This window comes from Ornithodoros turicata, chromosome 6 (genome assembly GCF_037126465.1).
Source record: "Ornithodoros turicata isolate Travis chromosome 6, ASM3712646v1, whole genome shotgun sequence".
Lineage (NCBI taxonomy): Eukaryota > Metazoa > Arthropoda > Arachnida > Ixodida > Argasidae > Ornithodoros > Ornithodoros turicata.
In genome coordinates, this window is record NC_088206.1 from 11,237,283 (window position 1) to 11,249,095 (window position 11,813).

The 11,813-nt window shown below is 44.8% G+C and overlaps 1 protein-coding gene across 1 annotated transcript; it reads right to left on the minus strand.

The window, feature by feature from the left end:
* Window positions 1-375: 375 nt before the first annotated feature.
* LOC135399064 (eukaryotic translation elongation factor 1 epsilon-1-like) lies at window positions 376-8,587 on the minus strand. The gene is made up of 6 exons (XM_064630731.1): window positions 8,474-8,587; window positions 4,745-4,844; window positions 4,543-4,649; window positions 4,348-4,443; window positions 2,498-2,557; window positions 376-2,421 (listed from the first exon to the last, which is right to left on the minus strand). Exons 1-6 carry the CDS (start codon window positions 8,549-8,551, stop codon window positions 2,341-2,343), a joined length of 522 nt encoding a protein of 173 aa, XP_064486801.1. The 5' UTR covers window positions 8,552-8,587; the 3' UTR covers window positions 376-2,340.
* Window positions 8,588-11,813: the final 3,226 nt, after the last annotated feature.

Sequence of the window (11,813 nt, forward strand, 5' to 3'; positions counted from 1 at the left end):
AAGAAAGAAAAAGAGAAAGAAAGAGAGAGAGAGAGAAAAAAAAAACGTCATGCTTCCATGCGCATCTCTGAGCGCAAAATGTCGTCTGCTAGAACTACTAGTTTCGTTTTAGGTCTGCTTCACAACATTACTAATATTGAAAATGGTACGCACAATAGCGGCAAACATTCATCAATTCGATAAAAATATGCCGTTTTAAATGTAAATAGCATTTACTTTGTCGATATTATGTAATTCTACGCACATGATCTACTAAAGATTCAGCCGCGCATACGAAACTGCTGGGCGGGAAGACGCGTCGCAAAACCAGAAAGTACTCATCGTCTGCTACCGAAGTTGCTACATGTACTGTCTTCATAGAGGCGCTTACACGGGTAAGGGAATAGGAACTGTTTATTTATGTCATGCAGCTAGCACCATGCATAATTGGTACACTATTTGTACATAATTACTGACATATGTGTACCTCACTTGCAGCTTACAGCGCAGCAAACACTCCATGCAGAGATACGAGGAGGGCGCTTCTGCTTTGTCAAGAAAAAACTTGGGCATCGCAAGATACAAAATGTAAGTGGATGCTGTGTTTCATCTCTTACGACTGTTATGAGCAGCGCATATGGTTTCATGCTCGGTACTTTCTTACTTTCTGCAGGCCGTATTGCTAATCTGATGTTAACTCCCCACTCATCATCAATCAGATAAAGTAGTTATTTTTTTGTAATGCTATGATGTTCAGTTGACACCTGCCATGTTTAGAGTGTGCGAAAGCGTCGACAACGTCCTCAAACGGATAGTGGTTGTGTCACTGTCATGTCTGGCAACTGCCTCCTTGGAAGCAACGAAGATAACCTCTCGCAGTCCCGAGCGCAAGTCACACTATCCTTGTCAGGACACACCATTTACTTCACAGAAATTAGTACACAAACGACAAATCACTTGACATAAAAAAAGTATTAAATAACAAACAAAAACTGTCACAAAATCACAAATATTGGTTGTCAGCAGCTAGCACTACCATTTATCTAAATTGTGGGGGCACCAATCTTCCATCATCTCAGTGAATACTGTCTCTTGAGCTACTGGCTTTTAGTGGGAAATTCAGAAACTGTGGCACAGTATAATTCCCAACTGAATTTCCAACCCATAGTATCACAGCCGTCGGTGTACACTAGCAATTCCCTATGAAAGATTTGAGCTATTTAATAGCTCTAGATTGATCGGGGTTGCAAAATAAAGTGAGTGACGATTATTGCCACGAATGCTACCCTGGGATTTCGTTCTGAATGTGAAAGGGAAATAATGTGTGGAAATGCAGCATTAGAATCGTTTTAGAGCCTGAAGTTTTTAGGAACTATTTCTCTGTAAATTTGGGGTATGAGAATGGGGTAAATAAACATGTGCCCTAAATTCGTGCGACTTCGGGTGGGAAAACTTCCAGTATGCTAAATTTGCGGAGAAACTGGGCTCAGTCACTTAAACTAGCCGTACTGATGAAAGAAATGAATGATGAAAGTTAGTCGTGTAAGCTTAGCTCAATTGGTAAGAGCCCTGAACCGGCAATCCAGAAGATGTGGGTTCGAGTCCTACGGAGGGCTATCCTTTTCAGTGACTTCCTTCTTTCATCATGAATTTCTTAGGCACTTGAGGCCTTGTATGTATTTGTCCTTTCTATATGTTCCAGCCTCAGAACATCAATTGCCATCATGTAGCTGTACTGGTTTGGTACAAACGGTGATGTAACTGCATTTGCTGCCAAATAAGTTAATAAGTTAGTGTGCATTCCTATAGACGTCTCACTGGGGGCAATTTGCTGGGTAAAAATCGGGTTTCACCCTAAAGAAGTAACCCTCAATTCGGGGTGCAAATTCAGGAAGAATCGGGATAAACCCTAAAACTTCAGGCTCTAAATCATATTCTAGTAGGAAGTAATTTTGCCACAACCGAGAACGCTGTCTCCCATGTGCCTTTTACGATGCTGTGATGACCCACTGCACGTGATGCCAACGCACACAATAGTCTTGCTTTGCTGGGAATGCAGTTTACAGCCTGTGCCATGACATATCGAAAACACCTTCAATTGCTCTTTGGTCTCGTGATCAAGATCCGTAGAATGTACCTAATGTGGTACCGAACTCCATAGCGGAATGACATTAAGTCCCACGGAGCTCAGGGCCTTATCTGGTACATATCCGTGTATCACAGCAGGGGAGACACAAATTTCAAGTTGCGTAAGGTGTGTTTGCAAAATCAAGGATAAATGGAACGTCAATGCTGTTTCTATAAAAGGAATCTGTGTCATTAAATGCTTGTGCTGGGGGTATGAGGTGGTGCACAGGCTTTTCATCTGTGCTTTTCATACAACAATGTCTTGCTGAAGACGAGAAGAGGAAGGGTTTGACGAATACCGCTGTCGTGCTGTATCTGGAAATGAGCAATTTACTGGTATGAGATACCAAAACGCAAAAAAAAAGAAAAAAGAAGGAACTCTTACACTTACGAGATCAAACCAGCGAGACACGTGGTTGTAGGCTTCTTTGTCTTGAAAACTCATTGTGGCCTGCAATGGAATGTTTTTAGCTTGTGTAAGATTTGAATAGCGTAGCTACTGCAATGATGGCTAGTAGGGGCCAGCACAACATTCAGATATATCTGCAATTTGCAAATCAAACATTCTGAATGCTTGTAAATGGAATGTGGGATTAGTAGCACCCTTTTGCACGTGCAGTGGTCTCCACCTGCGCCTATTGTCATATTTTGCTTATACAGTCGACCCCCGTTTATCCGGACTTCATTTATCCGGATCCCGCGGTATCCGGACAAAAGGCACGGGAACGGATTTTCCTCCGTGTATTTTGTTCTCGTTTATCCGGACTCAGACAAGAATTCCAGGGAACGAAAGTCGAAAACTCTTGTAATCCAGCTTCAGTTATCCGGACCACCGTGAGTAAGAGGAGACGCTGACCCCGCTTCGTCACCCTTTTCGTTGTGTTGGGGTTATTCCCGTTACACGTCAGGGACATACATTCCTCCGTAGGGGAGACAACCGTGCACGATGACCCCCTTTTCTATTTGTGTGCGTTGGGTCACGTTGACCAGTCGAGTAATTTGGAAATATCTCGAGCAACTGTCCGGTTCTAGAGGGGAAAACTCCAACACGAGGGCCTGCTGCTTACGGCCTGTTGGCCGATGAAGACATTCCCCTAGCTGAGCTGCGATACCTGACGCAGAGGCTCACTGCGACTGCCGTAGATGATGCTGCGGTTTCTGACTACGTTGACGTTGATAAGGATGATGACGCGTGTGCAGCTATGACTGATGACGGTGTGATTGCTGCTGTTGTCTCCGATGATGTGCAGCAAGACGGTGCCGATGACGCCAGTGCAGCGCAACAGCGTGGCTCAACTCTATGGAATTAGCAAAAGTTTGCAGGAATCTATTGCCTACACTACTATGTAACAGCTGTCATTGACGAGATTTCTGTGTTTTAATTAGACCTTGCTCTGGTATGACGTTTCTATTCGGTCGTTTCATTTATCCGGATGCCCCGGTATCCGGACGATTTCGCCGGGAACGGCACCATCCGGATAAACGGGGGTCGACTGTACTTCAAATTTATGTTCTTTTATGTTCACAGTTTTCCTCGTATTGTCATACTTTTTGTATTGTTACGATTTTACGTGTCAAAAGTGTTGTGAATGTACTGGACAGAAAAGTTAGTCTAGTAACCATCACACATTTTGATTGTACAATTGCAAAAATGGAAGATAGCAAACTTCGCAGACTGACAGCCATTTGTCTGAAGCCTAATTGTAATTTTTTTGCAAGTGCTCCGGTATTTAGAATTTTCCTTTTAAATCAAGCAAAATTTCACCCAATGAATTTTTAATGGGTTATCTCACTCAAATGCTGCCATTCTTTTTGTGTCCTCTGTATTGTGCCCCATGTTCACACTGCCACACATAGGTGGTGCAACACGCACAGGATGACTAATGCATTATTATTCAAGCATGTTGGATTGTAGTAGGCAGTGCCACCTGTGTGTGATGATGTGAACATGAAGCACACACAAGAAAAGATAGCAGCATTTGAGTGAGATAGGCCATTGAACGTGCATGGGGAGAGATTTTGCTCGATTCTTAATTTTTTTCCTCAGAACCATAATGTTTGCAACAAAAATCTATAAAATCCCGGACAAACAGCTATGAGTCTGCAAAGTTTTGGGTGGGATAAACTTTGTCTTCTATTCTTACGGAGACATCGAAAGTCATAACGACTGCTAGACCAACCCTGTAGTTGCATCAGTGACGGACAGCTACCACGCTGCATAGATGAAATGTGGATACTCACAAAAAGTGGATGTAGGCTGTAATAAATGAGGATGTCAGCCAGCGTAAGCGTGTTCGCAACAAAATACACTCGATCTTTCAAGTAGAGATTCAGCTCCTGCAAAAGGTGTGATAGATATCAAGAAATCTTAAACTATGATTGCAAAAGTGTGTGCTCAGGCGCTCCTCACTGGATAATTTTGTTTCTCGTACATACCTTCAGAACTGTATTTGTAGATTCCTGGCTAGATGCGCACCTGTCCACGAAAAGTTGCCGATATTCTACCCACTGCTGAACACACGCCCTTTCCTCAGGGTTGGTTCCTATATAAAATGAGAAAGAAGAGCTACGTGTAATATTTTTGAGACATTTTAATACCATTCTTACATAAACATTTAAAGAAATTATTTTTCCTTACCTAGTAGATGCTGCTTATTTGAGGACTGCTGAGCTAAATAGCTACAGACAGCAAGAAGACCTGTAACCTCTTCACCATTTTTTACCTTTGTTTGTGGGATCTGCGAGAGATGATGACAGAAGTATAAGAACATATTTTGCGTACTGAAATTCATGAGACTGATGGTGCACCATATTCAAGGTGTGATGCATAACAGAGTTATCTGCATCAACTTCTGGCAAACCAGTACAAGTACATATTTTAGATAAAAAAATATATTTCCTGAAGCAAACAAACACATTGTCTTGAGAATGCACACCAGGCGCGAAGGTCATGTTAGATTCGTTTGCCCCAGAATTTGTCATGTGAGTGATTGGACCTTTAAACAGAGCTGTATGGACAAGTGGGACATGACTATATGTCTTCCGCATGCACCTTTATGCGTGCTATTAGTAGGAAGTAGTCCGCTACTATTAGTAGGAACCATTTTAGGATGGCTTCCCCTTTTAGCTCTCTCTCTGTTGTCCTCATCGACACAACTATAAGACGCTAACTGTTTGTGCGCCTTAAATTTTCGAAAATTTTCAGGGCATTTAATTTTGAAAACTTCTTGCTTTGTCACCTCGAAAAATCTGCTGGAACTGCAAACTTTATCTGCACAGCTCGATGTTCAGGTTGCTAGCAAGCATTTGAACCGCTCTACAGCACTAACACGTGCAATATCGCTTTCATCAAACGTGCAATGGGCCCTGAATTTTAGCATCTACAATTTACATATAGGCTACGAATACATGTCGTGTGCGAGAGCCGGGCAAAATTGGGGTCGTGAAATTAAACAGCTGTACATTATTTTTGACACAAGGTTGGTGCACCATGGTTTGCTCATCTTTGGAGACAGTCTTCTAAAAAAAGCTGAGGCTGTACTTTACTAACGATGCCGCGGCGGACGGATAGGCGTGGAATTAGCGTTTGGCAATTTTGGCACGTTGTCATTGTTGCCAGACGATACGGGCGAGTGATCGGCGATCGGCTATGTATCGCATAGTCGTCTGCCATCCGATACAGTCGCATGAGACGCGTTTTGGGTATGGAGAGGTTAATAGTCGTCTTCTATTGGATGTAGTAGTATGAGAAGCGTTTTGGGTGTAGGGTTGCGTAAGATGGTTTTGCTTAATGGAACTTTTTATGTTGATGGATGGAAATAATAAAATGCTACAAATTAAAACAAAAAGCAACACCTGAATGTGGAGAGTGCATCTTTTCCCAGGTTAGGTATTGCTGTCGAAGAGTGGGTCTGTGTAGATATGTGCATCCGGCGTGACTGAGGTTAGGTTAGGCTAGGTGATTACGTATTGTACATGTCGAAGAGTGGGTCCATGTAGAATGTGCATTCGGCGTGACTGAGGTTAGGTTAGGCGAGGTGATTACGTATTGCACATGTTGAAGAGTGGGTCCATGTAGAATGTGCATCCGGTGTGACTGAGGTTAGGTTAGGTTAGGTCAGGTGATTACGTATTGCACATGTCGAAGAGTGGGTCCACGTAGAATGACCATTCGGCATGACTGAGGTTAGGTTAGGCCAGGTGATTACGTATTGCACATGTCGAAGAATGGGGCCCATGTACAATGTGCATCCGACGTGACTGAGGTTAGGTGAATACATATTCCATGTGTCAAGAGGGCTGACGTAGACTGTGCATCCGACAAGACCGAGGTTAGGTTAGGTCAAGTGAATGCGTATTCCATGTGTCAAGAGGGCTGACGTAGACTGTGCATCCGACGTGACCGAGGTTAGGTTAGGTCAAGTGAATGCGTATTCCATGTGTCGAGAGGGCTGACGTAGACTGTGCATCCGACGTGACCGAGGTTAGGTTAGGTCAAGTGAATGCGTATTCCATGTGTCGAGAGGGCTGACGTAGACTGTGCATCCGACGTGACCGAGGTTAGGTTAGGTCAAGTGAATGCGTATTCCATGTGTCGAGAGGGCTGACGTAGACTGTGCATCCGACGTGACCGAGGTTAGGTTAGGTCAAGTGAATGCGTATTCCATGTGTCGAGAGGGCTGACGTAGACTGTGCATCCGACGTGACCGAGGTTAGGTTAGGTCAAGTGAATGCGTATTCCATGTGTCGAGAGGGCTGACGTAGACTGTGCATCCGACGTGACCGAGGTTAGGTTAGGTCAAGTGAATGCGTATTCCATGTGTCGAGAGAGCTGACGTAGACTGTGCATCCGACGTGACCGAGGTTAGGTTAGGTCAAGTGAATGCGTATTCCATGTGTCGAGAGGGCTGATGTAGACTGTGCATCCGACGTGACCGAGGTTAGGTTAGGTCAAGTGAATGCGTATTCCATGTGTCGAGAGCGCTGATGTAGACTGTGCATCCGACGTGACCGAGGTTAGGTTAGGTCAAGTGAATGCGTATTCCATGTGTCGAGAAGGCTGATGTAGACTGTGCATCCGACGTAACTGAGGTTAGGTTGGGCCAGGTGAATACGTATTCCATGTGTGGAGAGAGCTGACGTGGACTGCGCATCCGACGTGACTGAGGTTAGGTCAGGGCAGGTGAATACGTATTCCATGTGTCGAGAGGGCTGACGTAGACTGCATCTGATGTGACTGAGGTTATAACCTCAGTCACGTACTAATATTCACCTCAAGGTAGTACTAGTCAGTACTAGTCAAGTACTAATATTCACCTGACCTAACCTATAGGTTAGGTCAGGTGAATATTAGTACTGGTTCTGGTGCAAGTCTTACGTTAGCCCTACGCAAGTTACGTCTCACAGGGCCTAGCGTGAAGAGGTTCATTTTTCGCACTCGTTTCGAAAGTTCGTGTTTCAAAACTGCCGCTCATGTGTCGTCTGCTATGTTGTTTTGTACATTTTTAGCTTTTTGCCTGCCAAAGTTTTGCGTTGTTTGCAATACGTTTATTAATTACGTTCGTAATACCCAAAAAAGGCTGTAAAATATAAGGATTCCGTTTCGCATTTCTATCAGTTTCCGTGTTCATTGTTAGTGGCGCTGAAGTAGTGGGATCGTGGTAGAATATAGATAGCCGGATTGCTCCGTTTTGAAAAAGTAATTTTCGTAAAACATATTTTAAAAAGTGCGTATTTTTAACATACTTTGGTTCGTAAATTCGGAGATTGTCTTCAAATAGTTGAGAAGCAGCGCATATTTGGCTTTTCTTGTTTTTTCTGTTCGAAAAGGCCGCGGCATCGTTGCTAAAGTATATCCAAAGCTGACACTATGACATGCGAATCTGCTAGTTAATACGGTGCGTTGAATATTGACACACATATGATAATATTTGTGATCTTACAAGGGCCACACAGTGTAGGCAACCTTTGCTTTCTTTTAGCCCTTCACCATTTCGCAGATAATGAGCAGGAAGGTACTGGTAAGAATTTGCGGGTGTCTCGTATCTCTTCGATTTCCACGCGCATTATTCCCTGCTTCTTAATATGAGTTACGGACCGGCATTAAGTGGCATTTTAATTCTCTCGTCATTTTCCCGTCTTATGGGTGCTCAAGCAAAACGATACATTGCACGGGTGCTCATTACGCAGCCACGTCAGCGCTGTTGTATTACGAAAGTGTCAGCCCTATGTCAGCATTATGTGATTCACGTGGAAGTATCTAGGTAGCCGGCTATCCCAGCGCAAAAGATCTTTATCTCGTTTTTCGATGAGCATACGCATACAACATCCTACAATATGCGAGGGAGGGGTGGGAAGTGCGACATACCTCATCTTTACACTTGATCACAACATTTTTGGGGTTCAACTCCAAGTACCGGAGAAATAACTGCATGTGCGCCGCCATCTTCTTCGCCGGTGTCGCTCGCGATTGGAGCTCCTACAGCAGGAGAGTTGTGATACACCCCTGTCGTAAGCTGGGTGAAGATACGGTACGGAAGTGTACGGAACCAGAAGAGGAAATCACTTTGGATTTGGTTGGTGCGCCTTATCGTGCCTTCTGCGCCAAAATGGTGTCGGAGTGCGCACCTCGAAGCAACTGAGGCTGTGAGCGGCGCGCAGACGTGGACAGATGGAGAGAGTACAGCAGGAAAGAGGAGGGGAGACGGGGGGTCAGTATGCGTCTTGGGCCGACTTCAATGGTACGCTGGTCGTATACCTTTAACTGCATTTCATTGGACAATTCGGAGCGACTAATGTTCCTGAGTGGTTTCCATGCTGCAATGTGAAAACTTTTGCAAGATAACATTTTCGTCACGTGAACTGTTTCCTGCAAAAGTACAATAACTACGGATATGCGGGTATACTCAATATCCGCCCGGTTGCGGATGCGGATCTTACATGCGCGGGTGCGGGTACTGTCAGTGTTATTCGCGCTCGACACCTCTACCTACTACCGTGGCGTAATCCATAGCGCTCTTCGCCGGCAATCGAGAGGTCACCCTCACGATCTTTGTCTCAAGTCACCTCAACATGCTCACCCTCGTCTGTCCTCGTGAGGATGCAAACATCCGCGCGCGAGATAGCAGAGAGGTGAAAAGGATATTCCACAAGATGCGACACAAGTGCGAAAACTGAGTGGATCGAAGGGTGGGTGGTGGTGATGGTGAAAGGGTTCGCCGTTGTCGGCCTCACAGATGTGGGCAACGTCACGACTGACGCCCTGGGGAATGTGCGTCCTGGGCCGACTTCTAAGGGAACTGTGCCGACATATATCTGAAAGCGTCTGCGGAAAAACCCAGGAAGAACCCCAGACAGCACAGCCGGCATCGGGATTCGAACCGGGGACCTCCCAGTCTCAACGTGACATGGCCAGCACGCTATAACAACTGAGCCACGCGAGCTGGTTTTGGATCGAAAGAATAACTCCGATTGATTCCGAGTACTGCAATGGAGCGACACTAATCACAGAACGCAGGAGAGAGGCACACGCGGACAAAGAAGTGAAGACAGTTGGAGACCAATAACGAATGAGTAAAAAACCGAAACAAGTTCGCCTGCTTTCTTGACGATCTATCTCCAAAGCATGCACCCCCACAAAACGTACAAAGGCGAGCCGCCCCCATTGAACCATTACAGAAGAGACCGACAGTTCGTTATATCCAGGCTATAAGAACCGGCGCCTTCCTTCTGTCCTGGAGAAGGATTTCCCAGATATTTGCACGGGTGTACATCGAAATAATAATAATAATAATTGGGTGTTTACCAACGGTGTGCTTCAACGATCAATGAGGTACAATATCACCCGTGGCGACAAGACACCCAATTATCGTAATTAAAATAAAGTGTCGTTGTTGCGTGGCTCGTGGTGGGCCTGGCGGGCTGAGTCTTGGTATTCTGCGAAAGTCAGTCACCGGAGTGGTTCCATAACACTTTGAAATGAATTGATACGTTAGGGGCATTGATACAATTCAAATAAACCTCCGGAACGAGAGAGAGAGAGAGAGAGAACGAGACAGTTGCCGCTTGCGTCGATCCCGTCGTATGAATGTTTGTATGAGTGAGTAAAAATGTAAGAGTGAAAGGAGGATGAGTGAGAGAGAGTGGCTGGTTTGTCCCTTCAGATGACGCACCCTTGGAAGTCGCTGGGGAGGTGTGTTAGTTTAGGCCATTTGCAAAAGTTCCATGGAGCAGCGCGGGCCCTGGGAGGGCACGCCGGGAAATGCTGTGCAAAACTACAGCGGCGGTGCATACACCAGTACGACGACGACGACGATCGGGGACGATAGCAAATCGCTGTCGTTTTGCACAGCATTTCCCAGCACGCCCTGCCAGGGCGCGCGCTGCTCCCTGGACACGACCTACTAGATTATAACGACCATGTCAGGCGCACCCCTTCTATTCTATGCGCCGCATTTTTGGAAGGTAGCGGTGGCGCTTCTGATCGTCCCAGTTATTGCTTCCTCAACTTCTACAATGCTTTGTACTTCAGCTTACCTTAGTTTTTCTGTACAAGCGGTGGACGTTCCACAGATGTTTCATTCTGATGTTGATTATCATCATCATTCTACGCGTTTTCATAGGGGCTATCGCTGTCGTCTGCTACGGTAGTCGTACACACGCTTCTGCGCGTTCAGAATTCAAATTTCCATCATCCAATCGTGTTGTGCCGATCAGTAGCGCCCCTGGCGGATCGTGTGGACAGGCTCCTCATAGGGCTTTCTGATTGTGACATGGTCGTTATAATCTAGTAGGTCGTGTCCCTGGAACTTTTTCTAATTGCCTATTGGTAGAGCCCTGGACAGGTAATCCAGAAGATGTGGGTTCGAATCTACAGCTGCCTAACTTTTTCAGTGACTTTCATCTTTCTCCGAAACGAGTTTGTGCCCGCACTTGTGTCCGTATAGAAAACGAAAGTGCAGCACTTTGGTCACACAGTTGAGAGCAGGGATTTTCCAAGCATTCCCCCTCCCGAAATATGTGTCACAAAAGCAGCAGATATTTAATGCATGTATTTGTTAATTTATTCGTTTCATCACTGAGTGACGGCAAACGGGTGGCAAAAAGCCTACGGTATGGCAGCATCATAATACATTCATGCACATTCGAACACACAAAGGTCATATATAAGAAAATACAAGATGCAGTAACTATATATGTTAACAAAATTATGTTATTTCTATTTTCTTCACCATGTTACGTGCGAAAATATTTTTTGATGTTACTCTTGGAGGAATGGAGCAAATCTTGATTAATTATGTTCAAGATTAAGATGTTTCAAGGATGGAGCAAACCGGAAAGGACCAAAGAAAACACACAAAACAAACCGGAAAGGACAAAAGAAAACACACAAAACAACAGCTGCAACATCAGCCACAAACACGTCTGTGCTGCTATTTTGTTCAATAATTGTGTTGTGCTTATTTGTTCAAAGCCATATATTATTCAGGAAACTTCCTTCAAGGAAACTTCCACTTTTACACACCTGGTTGGGGACTTATCAATTTTTCCATGCTCATTCTTTACAAACTTCTTTCTCGACTCCATACAGGCATTGTAAGCAATTTCACTGGCATTATCATCGCACCATTACATGCCAAACCATCACCACCACCAATGCCTAAAAACTTCCCATAGCTCATGCCATGCTCTAATACAGCATTATTCAT

Bases quoted from the DNA above. Each gene is read 5' to 3' on its own strand.
- LOC135399064 (XM_064630731.1), bottom strand. From the start codon at position 8,551: ATGGCGGCGCACATGCAGTTATTTCTCCGGTACTTGGAGTTGAACCCC. The intron at 4,845-8,473 runs GTATGTCGCACT...CATCTCTCGCAG, and splicing joins TGATCAAGTGTAAAGATGAG to ATCCCACAAACAAAGGTAAA. The intron at 2,558-4,347 runs GTGAGTATCCAC...ATTCCATTGCAG, and splicing joins ACAGCCTACATCCACTTTTT to GCCACAATGAGTTTTCAAGA.